Genomic DNA, 20,195 nt, shown 5'->3' with positions numbered 1-20,195 from the left:
AGTAATGTCTCTGCTTTTTAATATGCTGTCTAGGTTGGTCATAGCTTTTCTTCCAAGGAGCAAGCATCTATTAATTTCATGGCTGCAGTCACCATCTGCAGATATTGGAGCCCCCCAAAATAAAGTCTGTCACTATTTCCATTGTTTCCCCATCTATTTGCCCTGAAGTAATGGGACCAGATGCCCTGATCTTAGTTTTCTGAATGTTGCACTTTAAGCCAACTTTTTCACTCTCCTCTTTCACTTTCATCAAGAGGCTCTTTAGTTCTTCTTCACTTTCTGCCATAAGGGTGGTGTCATCTGCATATCTGAGGTTATTGCTATATCTCCTGTCAGTCTTGATTCCAGCTTGTGCTACATCCAGCCCAGCATTTCTCATGTTGTACTCTGCAATTAAATTATCATGAGTTAATTGTGAGTAATATGATATAAAGAATGACTAGAAAAAGGGATTGAATTGGTGCCATCAGGACTTAGGTGAAAACTGAACTATATATTAAAAAATGGCTAGGATGCAGGCATTCTAAATCTTTCCTTTTCAATTTTTTTTTTTAATCACTGTAAACATCATACAATCAGATTTTGGAAAGTAGAGATAAGGAGGAAAATCATATACTAACCCTACGCCTCCTCTTGATGTTCTGGCATATTTCCTTCCAATCTTAGCTCTGTACTTATCTTTTTAATAGAGTATTAATGATAGTCCATGTACTATTTTGTATCTTTATTTTCTACTTAATTTTAGAAGCATTTTCCCAGGTAGTTCACAGGCTTCCTAAGAATCATTTTAATAGATTTTTACTATTATATAATATGGCTACTCCTTGATGCGTTTATTATTCCCCTATTTTTGGTCACTTTATTTCTAATTCTTAGTATCATAAATAATATTTGAGTTATATGTTTTGCATAAGCTTTTTATATAGTTATTAATAGATTATTTTCTTTGCTCACTTCTCAGTTGTAGAGTAAGTGGGCCATAGAATATGAACTTTATTTTTTACTTTTGTCTTAAGAATAGCACCAGTTTATAATATTACCAACAACCTATGAGGGGACGTACTTCATCATATCCTTCACAGTATTTGTATTTTAATTTGTAAATAAGAATATCAAAAGCTATTTTAATAGGCCCAAAACAGTACAGCTTTGTATATTTTCTGCACCTGTTTTACTAATAATATTTTCCCACATATGTATTGTCTGTTCATATCCTCGGATGTTCTAAATCTTATATACCGAGTGATTTATATATGCTTTCTCAAAGCTGAATGTTTTCTTCTGCCCAATTTTCAGGGTTTTGTTTTATGATTGGTGGTCAAATTTAAAGGATTTTGGTTTTCTTGCTTTCTCTTGTTTAGGAAATAGTACCATATGGATTAGAGTTCGGTAGTTGAAAAAGTTGAGAGAGAAATACAGGTTGTTTTGTTTTGATTTGGTTTGCTTAATTTTGTTTTGTAACTTCCACCCAGTGAAGTAGCTCATCAACAGATACTCTGAGCTGGACCGTGTGCTGAGAAGACTGGCGCAGTCACAGATTCTCCAGGCCAGTGGGGAAGGCGTGTTAGTGAGCGTGGTCAGAGCAAGTGGGGAAGGCGTGTTAGTGAGTGTGATCAGAGCAGCATGATAACTACCATGTTAGTGAACATGATCAGAGCAAGTGGGGAAAGCGTGTTAGTGAACGTGGTCGGAGCCAGTGGGGAAGGCGTGTTAGTGAGCGTGGTCAGAGCAGCATGACAACTACCGTCAGGTGAGAGTGTTTGGGGGATGGCAGAAATGAAACACATCTTAAACTAGGGCAGAAAACGATTAGAAAAAGCATCTGACGCTGTGTTATCTCACGAACATTTCTCCTTTGTCCACATTATAATTTCCACATTATACACCAGCCTCGAGATGTACCGTACGTTATTTAACCAAATTCCCCTGTGAGTATTAGGTTGTTTTCTTGTTTTTCTTTTCTGTAAACATATTACAACAAATGTCTTCATGTGGGAATCATGGTGCATATGTCTGATTATTTTCTCAGGGTAAATTCCTAGAAGTAGCATTATTAGATTATACTATGTGAATAGTTTTGAGGCTCTTGATGCATAGTACTAGATTGCCTTACAGGAAGTATTTATTATACTTTTATAATTACTAGTTTATTATACTTTTATCTGGATTATTTTTTTAACATGAGTAAATATTTTAAGTGGCTGTGGAATCTATTTTTTAATTTCTATATCAGTTATCAGTAAAGTCAAACATATTTTAATATATTTATAGGCTCTTTTTTTCTTTTTGAGAGGTTTGTATTCCTGTATTATACCCATTTTTTGAAAAAATTTGAAATGTTTATCTTGCTGTTCTCTTTATATTAATAATTTTTACCTTTGTCTTATGTTTTCTTTTTTTGTGTGTACTTCTGTCATTTACCTTATGAATGACTTAAATATCTCTACTATTTTAAACATGTAATGGTCTCAAGTTTTGATAAATTTCAAAAAAAGATGGTGTTAGAGTTTATATTTAAATGTTGCTTTCTTTTCCTACTTTCTTCCTCTGGAAAACCTTAAAAAATTGAAATTAGTGATAATGTACCTTGGAAGTATTATAAAGTTGTTTGATTCACATCTGTATCTGTTTGATTTCCCTTTCGCCCCGCCCCCCCAGGTATGAAGCCCTGTTCCCGTTAATCTGTTTGATTTCCCTCCCCCCCCCCACCCCCAGGTATGAAGCCCTGTTCCCGTTGGTGCTGTCGTGTTTGATGTTTGTCTGGGTACACATGGAACAGCAGACCCTGCACGAACCTGTTGTGTCCTGTAAACAGAAGGTAGCTTCTTGCAGCCGTTCTTGCATTTGAGAATGCTAAAACGTTCTCTGTTTTAACCCCATGAGGAAGTTGCAATGTTATTTCATCAAAAATTCTACTTAAGACTTCCCTGGCTGTCCAGTGGTTAAGACTTTGTGCTTCCAATGCAGGGGGCGTGGAGCTGATCCCTGGTTAGGATTTCCACATGCCACACAGCACAGCCAGAACAAAAAATTCTACTGAAAAATTTGCACTACTTAACACATTAATAATTAAGTTAATAATTAAGTCAAACAGTTTGTAAGGAAATTTTCATTTAGAAAAGCATGATTTTATCACTTTATGAACATATGGGTTGGGCTTTTCTTAAAGATTGTGACTCTCTGATGTAAAAAGCCGTTAATATAAGTGAAAGAATAGAGGGCAAAGAATGTTATTTATCTTGTTTCCCTTTGTTTTCACATTTAATTTTTCTTTCCTTCAATTTATTTTTGTTGGAAGAATATTCATGTTGCCACACATCAATTTGTGAATTTAATCATGAAGTGAGATATGTGTTCCCAGGGTTATTTTTCTCTTTCTAGTTATTCTAATCCAAAATGCTTATTCTGTCAACTTAGCGATGTGGCCTCAGTCCAAATCTTAGACTGTTTGTTCAACATAATGTCCTTTGAATTGGCTAAAAGCCATCCAAATATTAAGGATACCTTTATCATGCTGAGCTGGAGAGTTGATTGATATCTCTTGCCCTTATTTCAAAAGTGAAGATAATTATAAGAAATTGATGATAGAATATTTACAATTTTACTGAGGTCAGATAAAATGAATGCTGCAGGAAAAATGCCTTCATAGTTGATCCATTGATTCATCCTTAACTGGTTCTAGTTGAGTTCGCAAAGAGTACTTGATGATTTAGAATAAATAATTTCAATAAAGAAGAAACTTTATTGAAGTATTATTGAGTAATTACAGGTTTTTAACTTTCAGCCCTGGAATATTAAAACAATACATAAAAAGTAATTTTGATTGGATTCAAGTAAATGGTCAGACTGTATTTAGTATTAAATATTCAGTATTTTAATAACTAAATATTATTAAATTAAAAATGAGACTTGTGTAATTTTTTTAAATTCTATATTTTAACTGAAAGATATGTCTTTTTCTAGAGAAGAGATTAAAGCATCCTCCAAACTCAGTAGAAAATTACATGGGAAGTGGGAGATAGGGAAAGTCTCCCTTTAAACTTGTCCATGAGTTTTTGTTTTGTGGGGGAAGGGGAGTTAAGCAAGAGTGCACCCATCTTGTTGGAACTGAGAGACTTTCTATTTTACCAGGACAGAAATATTATACTTATTTATACAGAGAAATATTTAGTTTATCATGCTTTTTAATATCTTCCCATACTTGAGTTTGAGAAGATGAGAATAGTGAGAAATCAGGTGTTAGAAAAGGGAAGGATTGTAATAGTGATTTTAAAGTAAAGCATTTATACAGGATGAGGGAAACCCCAATTCTCACTTTTGTTACACATATGGCAATACTACAACTCTGTTCCGTATATTATTAACAGTGTATTTTACCTTGGCAGATTTTATTAAGTGAAATTAAGCTGCAGGAAAAGATTTCTTATTTTTTGTCAGTACAAGGTATCTCCCCAGCTGCTGTAACTTAGACGGGAAGCCTGCCCTTGCGGGTGGAAGGAAACAGCCTGTGGCTGTGTGTTCCCCTTTCTTCTTGTCCCGCAGGTCTCCACTATCCAGTTCGCCTGTAACACTGACGCAGCCCAGTGTCGAGACCTCTACCTGGACGACATCCGCAGGGCCTTTTTCCTGGTATCCTTTCTGTGGAGTTTTGTCTTACGGCGCTGCAGCCTCCGTTTAATGGAATGAGAGAAGTGCTGGGGAGCGGGGTGCGGTTTCCGCCGGCCGCTTGGTAGTGGTGTTAGCCTTGGAGGCTGTTTCACCACCCTCCCAAGCATGGTGTTCTCATGCAGATTGCACTTCAGAAAACTTCTGAAACTGTGCAAAAGCATAAAGAATGGTACAGCAAACAAATGTGCTGGGTTTGTATCTTTTCATGTATACTTTATACGGTGCTCACATAACATGTCTCACGAGGTTGTTGGCTCACCTTAGAGGCGCTATTGTGTGACAGCTGGTAGCATGAGAAGTTTGAAAGACGATGTAACCGAATACAGTCTCGCTTTGGGAAGGTGTCCATTGGGAGGCACTTCTTTGAATGGCCCCAGTGGAGTCTGGACCGTAGAGGTCCAGAAGATCAACGCTCTTCTTCCCCCCTCTGCCTCTTGCCTTCACTCTCAGCTTTGCTTTCTGTCTTCCACTCAGCCTGTGCTAACAGGGTGCTTCTTCCCTGGAACCCTGCCTCCTCCTCAGTTACCCGTCATCTGTCCCTTGTGTTTACAGCCTAGCTCCCTGCTGCTACCATTTCCTCCCCCTTTACCTGCGACCCCCTCAGCCTAGATGGGTGCCTGGCACGTTGTAGCTGTTGAGTGTCTCTTTGCTGTGCTGACACGGTCCTCTCGTGGTTGCAGGCCCTTCCCGATCACAGTCTCACGTGTTTGGTTTCACTTGACCACTCTTACAGTGTTCACCGCAGCGGATTTCTTTCTTTTCCTTTGTCCTCCAGAACACGATCCAGGCTCTCGTCTCCGATTTTACACCACCTCTATTCTCCTTCACGAAAACTTGCTCTTCTTTGCTCTTGAACCGCGCATGCTGTTCCTCCGAGTGCTGCCATTAACCTTCTCCTCTCGATGTGCCTGGGTAGTGTCACCCTCTTATAGCTCTGACTGACACCTCTGTGCATACACTTCTGAGACCAACTGCTCCAGCCCTGACCTCTAGAGTCAGGTGACTGCCATCCTGCCGCCTGCGTGTGTGCCAAGTCGCTTCAGTCCTGTCTGACTCTTTGCGACCACACGGGCTGTAGCCCACCAGGCTCCTCTGTCCATGGGATTCTCCAGGCAAGAATACTGGAGTGGGTTGCCATGCTGTCTTACTGAGCCAGGAATCGGACCCACGTCTCTTATGTCTCCTGCATTGGCAGGCGGGTTCTGTACCACCAGCACCACCACATCCTGCTGGGCGTCACCAAATACACGTCCACACTGGCTGACGACTGCCCACCCCTCTCCAAAGTCCGTCTCTGCCTGACCTCATCTCATTTAATGTCGTTGCTGTACTCCCAGCCTCCCAGGCCGTCAAACTTGTCATATTTAACTAGCCCCTGACCAAGGTCCCATGGTTTCTCTCCTCCATTTCCACTCTGACCACACTAGTTCAGACTTTCCTTGTCCCCAACATATGGACTATTAAAAGAGCTTCAGAATTGAATTTCCTGCCTCTAATTATTAGTCTCCCTGATCAAATATCTCACTGTTGTTGGTATTTCTTGTTTGTATTACTCACTCAAAATGCTTTCTAGCTCTTCAACATCTCCACAATAAAGTTCAAGGCTTTTTATTAATATGCCACCAATCTGTATTTCTTGCTTCATCTTTCTGTACCCTTCAGCAATACCCTTATTTTCCCGTTGTTTACCTTTAATGAATCTTATCTACTTCTACCTATCATCAAAATTTTAGTTACCATATGAGCACTTTATACTGTTTTATTTATAATTATATTCTTAGTGCCTAGCTCTGCCTCTGACATCCTAAGGGATAAATATTGGTTGGTTAGTTAATTGGTTGAATGCATAGAACCATGAATATATTTAAGGCTTAAGTCACCAACTCAAATACCAGTTCTTCAGTGAAATTTGTCGTGATTCATTCTTCCTCTTCACTGTTTCTATTCCACTTTTGTGTATGTGTCTATAATAATAAAGTAACTAACATTTATCGAGCACTTTCAGGGGACCAAACACTGTTTTAAATGCTTTACTAGCAGTAAGTTCTTAGACACCAATAAAACTAATATCTACTTTTTATTACTGCACTATTACAAATATAAGTTGAAGAAATGTCAGAAATATTTAACACTTTCTCATCCTCTAATTGAATTCTTTTAAAATATGGCATCTTATTTCTTCCTGAGCCTCCCAAAGAACCTGGCACATTTCATGCATAGTGGACCCAGGGAGCGTATATGAACTGAAACTGTGTTTCAGCTGAAAATGTCTATCACTTCTTTTTTTAATCTTTAGTTACCAGCTACAGATAACAATAATCCAATGCTTATATGAGAGGGGAGGAAAATAGTAACCTTCCCAAGGTGACCAGCGACAAGTGAGCGCGACTCCCAGGCCTTGCTGTTCTTAGTATGGTTCTTGTTCAGCCTGGTTCTTTCCAAATGCATTCACAAGGAAATATGGGGGAACACTCATTTTCAACAATTTACCACCAAATGTACAACTAGAGAAAGCAAATTACCCTCATGGTAGAATAGATACATCTTCTCTAAACGAAAAGGAATGTTTATGGATTCTGACTTGTTTTGGCATTTCCTTTAACTCTATTTAGGTTTTCTTCTTAGTGACAGCCTTTTTTGGAACTGGAAATATAGCTTCTGTTAACAGGTAATTTTAAATAAAAACTCTATATATATATGCATATATATAAAACCAGAAAATATGCAAATTAGGGATTTTGTTCTTGCTTTTTATGCTGAAGGGTGTATTTTGGAAATTGGTACATATTGGCACATACAAGTCTGCCCCATCCATCTTACTGACTCTGTAATGACTCTTAAGAAAACGTTTAGTCTCTTTGTTCTGGGCCGCGCCGGGTCTCGGTTGCTGCATGCCGGCTTTCTCGGGTTGCGAAGAGTGCAGGCTCCTCTCGGGCAGGTGTGGCTCGTGGGCGCAGTGCTCCCAGGCTCCACCGCACACACACAGTTGCTCCACAGCCTGTGGGGTCTTCCTGGATCGGGGAACAAACCTGTGTCTCCTGCGTTGGCAGGTGGACTCTTCACTATTGAGCCACCAGAAAATCCCCCATAATAATTCTTGATACACTGTATACTTGTGTTATAGGAAGAGTAGCTTTCAGAAAATTAGCTTAAACATCCTTTTCAGAAGAACATTCAAGTTGCAATAATGTGAATTCTAAAATCCCTTTTCTCTTGTTGATTCCTTAGCTTTGACCCTTCCTCCGTCTACTGCTTTCTGACCGTGTTTAGTCCTTTCAAGATGGGAGCCCTGATAATGTGGAAGGTTGGTTTTCTTCTTTTCTTAAGATACTGATTAATTAAGATTATGAACTCATTGTCCCATGAAGATCATGTGACATGTGACATTAAGATTATGAAGTGGCAAAGTTAAGTAGCTGGAAAGTAGATGCCTTCTCAGACACTGCTGAATGGGAGGGGGGACACTTTAGCCTTTGCTCCAAAATAGAGTTAATCTTGCTTTAGTCTTAAGCCCATTTAGCTTCAAAAAAGTAGAGAATCTCTGTTAGTCCCAGGAAGTCCTATCAAAGGTGATTAAAGCCTGCGAAGTGAAGGGTGGATCAGAACTGCCTTGCTCGTCAAGATCAAAGGCTCCCCAAAGCCATGTCCCCACCCCTGAGACTGCCAGCACGTTGTCATCTTTTCTTATAATCCTTGGACCTAGAATTGATTTATTCATTCAATAAATATGCCATTGAAGGCTTATCAGCACCAGCTGGGTCCTGAGGATTCTAAGATAATGACAAATTACCAGCTTTCCAGGGGTTCAGACTCTCCAGTGGAATGTAATTCACATTCTTTCCCTTTCTCTCTAGGATCATTAAGCTTGTCTTATTCCCTCTACCATAGTGCCTGGCACAGTCTATGTACTTAGTATGTATTTGTTTAAATGCAAGAACTAATATCTGCTTAAAATCTGATTACTTCCTATTCAGATCACATAAGTAATAATTGCTGAAAGTATGTGTGTCTTTATAGGATTAATATCCTGTTTTGTTACTGCACAAATGCAAAGGTGATTTTAAGAAATGTTAAAAAGATGTTCATTTTCTCATGTCCCATTCTCTGTTATTTTGAAATGTGTATTAATAGTTTCTTTAGTCTTGATGTATGTTTTCCTTGATGGCAGTTGTTCTTTTCTCAGTCTATTAAAGATCATGAGCCTTTAATTAAAAACAAGAAAAAAAAGGAAGAAAAACTAAAGTTTATATTAAATGCTTGATCTGTAATCTCCAGCTTAATTCAGTAGCTTTACTGACGAAATGTATTTGGCCACTTCCATTGACTGATGTGGCTGAAGTGAAAGTCCTCTTGGAGCTCTATTCACTCGTGTCACCTTCACTTGAACAGGAATCCTACGCAGTTTTGAACATCATCTCTTTTCCATACCTTCTCCCTCCCCTCTTTGTTTAAGCATCGTGTGTGTATATTTTTAACTGGTCATTGGAAAACAGTATCTCAAAATATTAGTGTTGTTATTTCTGGCTTATAGATTTTTTTCAACCAATATGAATTTTATTATACCTTTCTCCATTTTTTTTTTTACAGAGTATGAATTTTATAATCAGGAATAAATTAGTATTGAAATAAAACAACAGAAAGCAGCGGTTAAGCAGCTAAATCATGTTAATAGAGTCGTAGTGACAAATAACCAGATGAGTTCAAGGATCTGTGGATTAGATCTTCAGGCTTCATAATTTATTTGATTTGGGCCTTGTGTGCCTTTCACACCCTCTTGGGATGATTTGAACATGGTCATTCATTATTATAATGAGTTCAGTAGAACAAAAATTTGGAGTAGGCTTTATTTGAAATATTTGTTAGTATCTTTTTACTACCTATGCTGTTGATGTGGATTTCTAAATCCATTTCATCACTATTCTATATGTCATTGGTATCATGATTTTATTTCAGCATTTGCTTTCCACTAATATAGATAAATTTTGAGAAATTGAAATATTTCTTCAAATGCTACGGGCACGCATGGCATCATTTGTTTTTCTTTCAAACAGATTTTAATCCCCTTTGTTCTTGTGATGTGTGCTTTTGAAGCTGTTCAGCTAACTACTCAGTTATCTTCAAAAAGGTATGATGAATGCTTAAGAAGCATTGTATTTGTTCATTTCTAGGAAATGAAAGTAAACATTTGATGTTATTTTCTGTGATTGCTATTAAGATACTGTAACATAGATTATTATAAAAATGAGGGAAAAAATGTTCCGCCCTTTTAGCCAGAATTCCATAGTCATTAGAGGAAATAGTTGATCAGAGCCCATAACATGAAAATATGCTTTTCAACTATAAAATATTATTAGAATGCTGTCCCAGCTAGAGAGGAACCCCCCCCAGAAAACTATAAAATATAAATGTCAAATTCTTGTAGTTAATAACTTGTTCATTGCTATGCCTACAACTCCAGGTGATATCATTCTGTTTTCTTTTGGATTATTTCATAAATGTATATTAGATAAATGTGTTATAACATTATGTCATTTTATATGGGTTGAAATTAGCTTCTAGATGTCCCTAATTTAGTGGTTTCTCAGTCTTGATTTCTACACTTTTGACAAATGGAATAGGAAGTATTGTTTCTGAGTTTCTAGGAATTTGTGGTCCAGTCAATGTTAAGTAATCAAAGACTCTGGAAGAGAAGCTGTCAACCCAACTGTTTCCTCTTTTGAAGCAATGAAATTGTTTAATCTGCACAGGACTGATCAGCCTTTCTGAAAGACACTTAAGATAAATACGTAGTTTCCTAGCAGTTTTATTATTCTTTAATCAAACTGGAATATTCAGTACTGAAAGAAATAATGAATGTAAGCATAAATTTCCATGTTCTTCTTGATGAATTTAAGCTAGAATTGAGTGTAGCATATTACTGTGTGTATGCCATAATAATTTTTTTAAAAAAGGTTTTCTTCCACTGTTTAAAAATAGTAGAAATCTTATTTCTAGTCTAATTTAGTATATTATTGCAGGATTTTTACTTGAATTTAACATTAAAAGCACTTATACCTTGTCAATACAACATAGAAAATAGTGACTTATATGCAATTAAAAAAAAAACAAGTAAAGTGACAGACATGTGCTTTCCTGCATCTCTGTTAGTGAACGCAATTTTTTAGAAGGACTTTTAATTAAAGTTGAAATAAGAAGAGCTTGTGGAGAAGGAAATGGCAATCCACTCCAGTCCTCTTGCCTGGAAAATCCCATGGACGGAGGAACCTGGTAGGCTGCAGTCCATGGGGTCGCAAAGAGTAAGACATGACTGAACGACTTCACTTTCACTTTATTTCAAGAAGTGCTTGTGGGACAAGAAGTAGACGACTCATCAAAGTGTGTGTGTGTGTGTGTGTGTGTGTGTGTGTGTGTAGTAATTTTAACTTGAGACTCAGTTCAGTTCAGTCACTCAATTGTGTCCGACCCTGTGACCCCATGAACCGCAGCATGCCAGGCCTCCCTGTCCATCACCAACTTCCAGAGCTTACTCAAGCTCATATCCATTGAGTCGGTGATGCCATCTAACCATCTCACCCTCTGTCGTCCCCTTCTCCTCCTGCCCTCAATCTTTCCCAGCATCAGGGTCTTTTCAAATGAGTCAGCTCTTCGCATGAGGTGGACAAAGTATTGGGCTTCAGCATGAGTGCTTCCAATGAACACCCAGGACTGATCTCCTTTAGGATGGACTGGTTGGATCTCCTTGCAGTCCAAGGGACTCTCAAGAGTCTTCTCCAACACCACAGTTCAAAAGCATCAATTCTTCGGCACTCAGCTTTCTTCACAGTCCCACTCTCACATCCATACATGACCACTGGAAAGACCATAGCCTTGACTAGATGGACCTTTGTTGGCAAAGTAATGTCTCTGCTTTTTAATATGCTGTCTAGGTTGGTCATAAGTTTCCTTCCAAGGAGTAAGCGTCTTTTAATTTCATGGCTGCAATCACCATCTGCAGTGATTTTGGAGCCCAAAAAAATAAAGTCTGATACTGTTTCCACTATTTCCCCATCAATTTCCCATGAAGTGATGGGACTGGATGCCATGATCTTAGTTTTCTGAATGTTGAGCTTTAAGCCAACTTTTTCACTCTCCTCTTTCACTTTCATCAAGAGGCTCTTTAGTTCTTCACTTTCTGCCATAAGGGTGGTGTCATCTGCATATCTGAGGTTATTGATATTGCTCCCGGCAATCTTGATTCCAGCTTGTGTTTCTTCCAGCCCAGCGTTTCTCATGATGTACTCTGCATATAAGTTAAACAAGCAGGGTGACAATATACAGCTTTGACTCCTTTTCCTATTTGGAACCAGTCTGTTGTTCCATGTCCAGTTCTAACTATTGCTTCCTGACCTGCATACAGATTTCTCAGGAGGCAGATCAGGTGGTCTGGTATTCCCATCTCTTTCAGAATTTTCCACAGTTTGTTGTGATCCACACAGTCAAAGGCTTTGGCATAGTCAATAAAGCAGAAATAGATGTTTTCCTGGAACTCGCTTGCTTTTTCGATGATCCATCGGATGTTGGCAATTTTGCTCTGGTTCCTCTGCCTTTTCTAAAACCAACTTGAACATCTGAAGGTTCACGGTTCACATATTGCTGAAGCCTGGCTTGGAGAATTTTGAACATTACTTTACTAGCGTGGGAGATGAGTGCAATTGTGTGGTAGTTTGAGCATTCTTTGGCATTGCCTTTCTTTGGGATTGGAATGAAAACTGTCCTTTTCCAGTCCTGTGGCCACTGCTGAGTTTTCCAAATTTGCTGGCATATTGAGTGCAGCACTTTCACAGCATCATCTTTTAGGATTTGAAATAGCTCAACTGGAATTCCATCACCTCCACTAGCTTTGTTCGTAGTGATGCTTTCTAAGGGTCACTTGACTTCACATTCCAGGATGTCTGGCTCTAGGTGAGTAATCACACCATTGTGATTATCTGGGTCGTGAAGATCTTTTTTGTACAGTTCTTCTGTGTATTCTTGCCACCTCTTCTTAATATCTTCTGCTTCTGTTAGGTCCATACCATTTCTGTCCTTTATTAAGCCCATCTTTGCATGAAATGTTCCCTTGGTATCTCTAATTTTCTTTAAGAGATCTCTAGTCTTTCCCATTCTGTTGTTTTCCTCTATATCTTTGCACTGATCCCTGAAGAAAGCTTTCTTATCTCTCCTTGCTATTCTTTGGAACTCTGCATTCAGATGGGAATATCTTTCCTTTTCTCCTTTGTTTTTCGCTTCTCTTCTTTTCACAGCTATTTGTAAGACCTCCTCAGATAGCCATTTTGCTTTTTTGCATTTCTTTTTCTTGGGGATGGTCTTGATCCCTGTTTCCTGTACAATGTCAGGAACCTCCATCCATAGTTCATCAGGCATCTCTGTCTATCAGATCTAGTCGCTTAAATCTATTTAGTACAGCGAGAAACTAAATACAAAGGGAGAGAAGTGAGGCAAAGAAGGCAAAGTGTGACTTTATAAATGTCTTCTCTTTTGACCTTTAAACTTTTATAAGTCACTGACATTCCCCCATAATATTATACTCAAACTTGATTTGTGTACACTGAACTCAGCAAGTCCCTTTCCTACCGTTGTCCTCTAGCTGCTCCTCCTGTTTTTTTATCTAACCCGCTGCAGAAGCTCAGGTCCGCCCATCCCTCGTTGCTGTTTCCACTTGCTGAATGTCACCAGTGTCATCTTCCTTCTACCACATTTTCAATCACCGCCACAGCCCACTATTACTCATCTTCAGTGGTCCCTTAGCTGAGCTCCCTGCTTGTACTCCTGTCCTCCGAGAATTGTTATCTATGCCACAGACCATGCAGCCTTTGGAACCTTCCAGTGGCTTCTTGTCCCAGCGGGGACCAGTTCTGCAGCCCTGACTGTGGCCCAAACGGCCCTGTGGCCTGGCCCGCGTCTCTCGTCCTTGTTTCCTGCAGCTCTTTGCTCGCACTCTGCCTCCGGCTGGCCCGCTTGCTGTTCTCAGGGGCACCACGCACGCTTTCGCCTCGTGCCCTTTGTACGATCCACGCTCAGTCAGCCTGCAGTGCTCCTGCTCATTCAGTTTCATGGTCCGCTCTGCACGTACAGGTCTCAGCTTAAATGTCTCCTCCTCATAGATATTCGCCCAGTCAATCCACTTTTCTCCCTAACATTTAACACCACCTGACCTTTTCTTGTTATTGCAAACATTCTATTTAATATTCATCTCCCTGAGTTAGATGGTAAGCTCTGGTCACCAGATGTATTACCAGCAATAAGCACAGTGACTGGCATGCCATAGAAACTGAAAACTTATGTGCTAAATTAGTGATAGAAGTTACTAGCATAAGGTAAAATTGGAAATGGCTACTACTGCACATTGTGACGTTTCTTTTAGACACAAGGCTGACTTACAGTGTTACACCTTCGATTCCCTAGAGCACTAAAAAAATGTGACCCAGGAGAAATTAAACTTGGTAGAAAGAACACCAAATAACAGTGTAAAAAGCTAAAACCACCCAGAGTAAAATCTGTAACACAAGGATCATAAGGGATCCTTGTAACGATGGAAACACTTTGTGTGTTGCCAGCATCGGTGGCAGTATCCTGGTTGTGATATTGCTCTGTAGCTTTGTAAGACTCGCCAGTAGGGGAAACTGGGCAGAGGGTACATGGCATCCCTCTAAGTCATTTCTGCAATTACATGTGAATCTGTAATTATCTAAAATAAAAAGTTTAATTAAAAAATCATAATTCATGTCCCTTTCATATACTTGAAATAAATATTCAAAATGTTAAGTAACATTTTTGAAGTCCAGCCCACCACTGTGGGACAGGAGTCGACGATAATGTGAAAAGAGCTTTTGTCAAATGTATTTTCAGAAGCAGAAATACTAATACCAGAATGTTAGGTCATTTGATTATTCTAATTTTGATTTTAATATGCTCTTAAAATATGCCTGCTGTGTTACACGTGTTTTTTATTTTTTTCCAGTCTTTTCCTCATGGTTGTCAGCATATCAGACATCATGGCTTTGGTAAGACATTACTGGATATTCAATATAAATTAAGATTGAGAAGCTAAACAACAAGTTAATTTAATCAAGTGAAATATGAATGCATTTCTGTATATGAACTCTTTAGATACTGAGTTATAAGTGCTGACATAAGTTACACATAAATTACTTTCTTTTTTTTTGACTTTCAATGCAGTAAGAGTGCTCTTCTTAGGGTGTCAGAAATCGTCTAACTTGATTTATTATAATCTGTCATTTTATACATAGTCTTCTATGGTGCATTGTATTGAAATGAAACTTCCATAGGAAGATAACATAAAGAGCTAACTTTAGATTCAGGTAATATATCATTTTCCTACTTGAAATGTTGATTTTTAACCTTTTAGTCAGATTGAAAATGAAAGGAAAAAAGAGTGGGGAGAAGGAAAGGAAATAGGAAAGAGAAAATAGGATGATGTTATCAAGACCACAGCTCTACTAAGGAGTTCTAGAGAGGGACGGGTAGCTGGGCCTCTTATATGTAGTGTATGAACAGATAGACCCTGTTTTACACCTACAGGTTCAGGAGGCTCCCCTCACTATCCTCAGGTTTGATCATACACTGAGTGGACTCAGAGCATTCACTGAAGACTGTTAACATTCACACGTGTGACTTGTTACAGGGAAAAGTGATAGTCGCTCAGTCATGTCTGACTCTTCGCAACCCCATGGACTGTAGCCCACCAAGCTCCTCTGTCCATGGGAATTTTTTAGGCCAGAATACTGGAATGGGTAGCCATTCCCTTCTCCAGGGGATCTTCCTGACCCGAGGATTGAACCTGGGTCTTCCGCACTGCAGGCAGATTCTTTACCATCTGAGCCAACAGGGAAGCCCGTTACAGCAGAAGGAGCAGATTCAGATCACCCGAGGGAAGGTGTGCTGAGGACAGAGTCCAGAGGGTCCCGTGGTGGAGCGCTGGCCGCCCGCCCCATGGAGCGGGGACAGCTGGGCTCCGCTGCATTGACGTGCGACAGCGCTCAGCAGAACCGCGATGTCCAGACTTTTTATTGGGGCCCAGTCACATTCCCATGGCTGTCTGTAATTTCCAGCCCTTTTGGAACTGGAACTGATAACATACAACCCAAAGCCCTGAACATAAATCACAGGATTAGACCGTCCAGTGGCTGAGGTCCCCGAGGCAAAATGCTCCTGTCAGGTAGGACCTGATAACACCCCATAGTAGCTGACAGCCAAGGCCAGCCCTCTCTTTAGAGAAGGGTCCCTCTTCACTAGTCACCTTCTTATGCTGGAGGTGATGAGGCTGTTAGGACAGCTTCCCAAATCAGAGTCCTAGTCATGTGGTTCAGAGGAGAGCATTTTTATGTTGTATTGAACTGGATATGTTCCTGACGTGGACCACACATAACGGCAGGACAAACGGGCTTTCAGGTTTGCTCACAGAGGGGCAGAAAGGCAAAGACATGTTAACGAAGGGAATTTAAATTCTCTGATTAATTTTATATGAAGAATCAGACCGCTGAGTTTAGCTCAGAGAGCCGCTTGTGAGCGAACGGCTGCTCATGTCCAGCGCTGCGCCTCAGCCCTGCCCTTGTTTGCTGGACTTGGCCTGGCCGTGGACTCCTGATGGTCATACAGGTTACCCCTTCTGTCAGAACACGCTGCTCCCCTGACCTCCCAGCCTCGCCGTCACCTCTTCCTTGTCGCCTAGGTGTTCAGAGTTCCTTCGGGACCGCCTTCCCTCACAGCCTAGTTGGGGTGTGCCCCTCCCTCTGAGCGCCTGTCCTCGCCTGTACTTCCAGTGACAACACTCATCTCACACACACAGCCCCAGCACACACCTCTGACCATTTGACTGAATCAGTCACTAGGTTATCAAGCTCCTGAAAGAGTTTATCTTCAGCATAAACGTGTGTTGGGAAACGTCCATTGATGATTAGACAATATGGCTTCTGTTCACTGCGATCCTTGGAATCATTTAGTTATTTTATTAACGTTGGCTGGGTTTTCTTTTTAGTTATTCACAGATGCCCCTTTTGTGTTTATGTGATTAAATGGAGATGCTGTTTCTGGCTTTTAGGCTATTGCTCATTTTAGTCCAAGCAATAATTTCAATAAAAGGCATATTCTTATTGATTCCAATCAGATAGTGGTTCTGAGGGAAATCTGAAAGACACCATCCTAAAACAACATTGTTTTCAGACTGACTGTATAGCCTTTGTTTTTAATGGGGCCATATCTTGTTTGATTTTGCAGCATTTTTTCTTCTTGATCAAAGATTATGGCAGCTGGCTTGATATTGGAACAAGGTATAGTATATATTCACTATGTATAGTATAGAATATCTATAGAATATCTATTCTATGGTATAGAATTCTTAAGACTGAAGTTAAAAAAAGAAGTAACTTGTATCTCAGTATAGAAGATTTCAGTTTGATTCTTGAAGCAAGCAAGCATCGCAAGCAGCAGTGACTTTTGGCCTGTGGAGGTGAGACCCGTCCCTCCAGTTCTTGCGTCAGCACGTTACCAGTTGTTTTCCTGGGATGCCATGAAGGCAGATGGGGTCTGAGAGGAATGCAGGGCAGCAGGCAGGTACGAGGAAAGCTGCTTGAATCTGGGCTTTCAGGGTGGCTCACTCCAGTGTCTGCGTTCTCCTAATCTCTCAGTCTGTCTTGACAGCAGTGAAGCTCTTCAGGTTGCAGTGTGAATTTTCTGTTGCAGTTTACATTCCATGTGGTCATCATAAGCCTCCTGGAATCTTTAGTGTGGGAACATTTTAACACGTGATCCCTGTAACATCATTACTTCAAGTATAATCTGAACAAAAAGTCAGTTTCCTCCTCATTGTGATTTGAACATCAGGGATGGCCACAGTCTGTTAAATTTCTTTTCTTGAGGGGAAGAAAGTGAGGTTGATTCTTTTGCCGGCCTGTTTTCAAATGCAGTCAGAGATAGAATTTCTATAGGCGAATTTTATTTCTTTAGTCAGTGTTTATTCAGCCAGGAATTGTGTAGGCTTGGACGAGACCCTGGCTCACTCGCCCTCCCCTCTGCTCCTCGCCCTGAGGCAGCTCAGGCTTGTCCGCCCTGGTGTTTACAGACCGTCTGCCTCCCGGCGCACTCGGCACCAAGAGGGTGCACCGCGGGGCGTTCATTTCGTCTCATCAGTCTCTTAAGCCTGAAGCTTAGGGACGTCTGAATGTGTCCTTCTCACCACCCTCTGACCCCAGACTGGCCAGGCAGGCAGTGGGTCGCAGCAGGGGCTTTAAAGCAGACCTCCTGGGGCTGATCCGCTTCCCCCACTCTTCAGCGGTTGACACGTCCGCCCTCCCCGTCTCTCGTGGCCGCTGTGAATGGGGTGACCCGTGTAAGGCGCTCAGCGCAGTGCCCGGCCTCAGGTGTGCTCCGGTAAACGGAAACTACTCTTATTGACGTCGCTCTGCACTTCTGCTGCTTTATCTTTCCGAGGCTTTCTTGTGTTTGACACACCTCTCCTTACTCTCTTCATAATTTAAGTTTAGATACACATCAGAGTTTTGTTTGGAAAATATCCTAACAAAAGGTAGCGTTTTTACGTGTGCAACTTTATATATTATTTTTAATTGTAGCCAGATACACATAATATTGGAGAAGGAAATGGCAGCCCTCTCCAGTATTCTTGCTGAGAAATCCCAATGGATGGAGGAGCCTGGTGGGCTACAGCCTATGGGGTCGCAAAGAGTTGGACACGCCTGAGTGGCAACACACACATGCATAGTATAAAGTTTGCCATCTTAACCCTTTTTAAGTGTAGACTCCAGTAGCATTAAGTACATTCACGCTGTTATACAACTATCATTAACATCCACCTCCGTAACTGTTTCATCTTGCAAAAACCTCATTTATCCATCTCCACCAGCCCTGGCAGCCACCGCCTTGTTTTTTGATGGGAGGAGTATATATTGGTTTTGGCTCTTAGGAAGGCCAGTGAATGAAGAGGATGTACTTCTCATGTGAAGATGGGCATCGTTAATTTCTTCACAGCATCATGAATTTATGTTACACAAATTAAAGATCTGGTTTACTCTGATTAGCTTGAGGTTTATCTTTACTTGGCAGGTTTTCTTCTCCAAAGTACAAATTTCACTGTTATTATCAGTAATAACAAGCACAAAACACAAAACATTTTTAAATATCCATGGTCTCACTTCAATCGCGCACATATTTATTGATCACCAGCCAGGCACCAGGTGAATTGCTGGGGATGAGAAGCACATTCTGGAGCTCTTGGGGAGCTTAAGGTTGGAGGGAACCAGGCGAGGATGCTGCTGCTGCTAAGTCGCTTCAGTCGTGTCCGACTCTGTGCGACCCCATAGACGGAAGCCTACCAGGCTCCCCCTTCCCTGGGATTCTCCAGGCAAGAACAGTGGAGTGGGTTGCCATTTCCTTCTCCAATGCATGAAAGTGTGTGGAAATCCAAAGCACGTTCAGGAAAGAAGGTCACCGAGGGGTTACAGAGAATAAGTAGGAAAAGACGTGAAGACGTGTGTGGGGCTAAACAGCAGTCGCTGACGAGCTTGGCCAGAGACGGTTCAGGGCTAAGATTTAGTACTTGATATCTGCACTGAATCAAATTCATTGATTTCTGGGTGAGGACTGCAAACCAAAGATAATCATTTTTCTCTTCTCTACCAACTCTTCAATAAAATAACAAACCCAGCCAAAGTGAAAGAGAATAGAAAAATGATCATCAGCAAATGCAAGTTCAACAGATTCCTGGGAGATGCATAATCCGAGAGAGAAGGCAGCAGCCCAGACTCTCTCCGCAGCCCTGCCAAAGGCAGGGGACCCTGACACAGGCAGCCAGGGACGGGGCACGCAGGAGTGAGGAGAGGAGCTGGGGGTGACCTTCAGTGATGGAGCCAGCAGCCTCCCCACGCCTCTCTCCTTCCTCCCCCGTCCCCTTGCAGAAGGTATTTCACTCCCAGGGGAAAGCCTGAGGACAGCTGCCAGGAGACAGAGGCGATCGCTGTGATCCATGCGCTTCTAACTCTTAGGAGAGCCGTCTCCACTCCAGCGTTTGTAGCTCCCTTCCACCCCGGCCCGAAGGGTGGAGACAGGCCCCTCTCCTGCTCGTCCCAAAACACGACCTAGCGATTTTTATTACACACCCACAACTTACTGACAACTGTCCTATTTGGGAGTTAGAGGAAAACAAAACTTTCTTAAAAACCTAAATAAATGCCACCCTCTGATTGATATTTTGAATTGTACAGCAATTCTATTCCTAGCCATCTACCCAAGAGAAGGGAAAAATAGGTCCACAGAAAGACTTGGATGGGAATTTTCATAGTAGCTTTGTGGCTCAGATGGTAAAGTATCTGCCTGCAATGCAGGAGACCCTAGTTTGATCCCTAGAGAAGGGAATGGCAACCAACTCGAGTATTATTGCCTGGAGAGTTCCGTGGACAGAGAAGCTTGGTGGGCCACATAGTTCATGGGGTTGCAAAGAGTCGGACATGACTGAG

General features: G+C 40.9%; 1 protein-coding gene across 9 annotated transcripts in view; it reads left to right on the top strand.

Annotated features, from left to right (window-relative positions):
• PIGN (phosphatidylinositol glycan anchor biosynthesis class N) overlaps window positions 1-20,195 on the top strand; it is a 92,936-nt gene that overhangs the window by 56,761 nt on the left and 15,980 nt on the right. For 6 of the 9 annotated variants that reach the window (XM_081562266.1, XM_081562268.1, XM_081562263.1 and 3 more), the window contains 7 exons: window positions 2,716-2,818; window positions 4,543-4,629; window positions 7,281-7,336; window positions 7,897-7,972; window positions 9,720-9,793; window positions 14,669-14,711; window positions 16,945-16,997. In XM_081562266.1, coding sequence (XP_081418392.1) covers window positions 2,716-2,818; window positions 4,543-4,629; window positions 7,281-7,336; window positions 7,897-7,972; window positions 9,720-9,793; window positions 14,669-14,711; window positions 16,945-16,997 — 492 coding nt within the window. Of the gene's footprint in view, window positions 1-2,658; window positions 2,819-4,542; window positions 4,630-7,280; window positions 7,337-7,896; window positions 7,973-9,719; window positions 9,794-14,668; window positions 14,712-16,944; window positions 16,998-20,195 lie in introns of all 9 variants that reach the window. The other 3 variants (XM_081562261.1, XM_081562260.1, XM_081562262.1) reach the window with 1 other exon arrangement.

Source organism: Giraffa tippelskirchi, chromosome 14, assembly GCF_054371585.1.
Source record: "Giraffa tippelskirchi isolate mGirTip1 chromosome 14, T2T-mGirTip1v1.2.pri, whole genome shotgun sequence".
NCBI classification, from domain to species: Eukaryota; Metazoa; Chordata; class Mammalia; order Artiodactyla; family Giraffidae; genus Giraffa; species Giraffa tippelskirchi.
The sequence above is the reverse complement of the archived record's forward strand: the minus strand, read 5'-3'. Positions and strand labels throughout refer to the sequence as shown.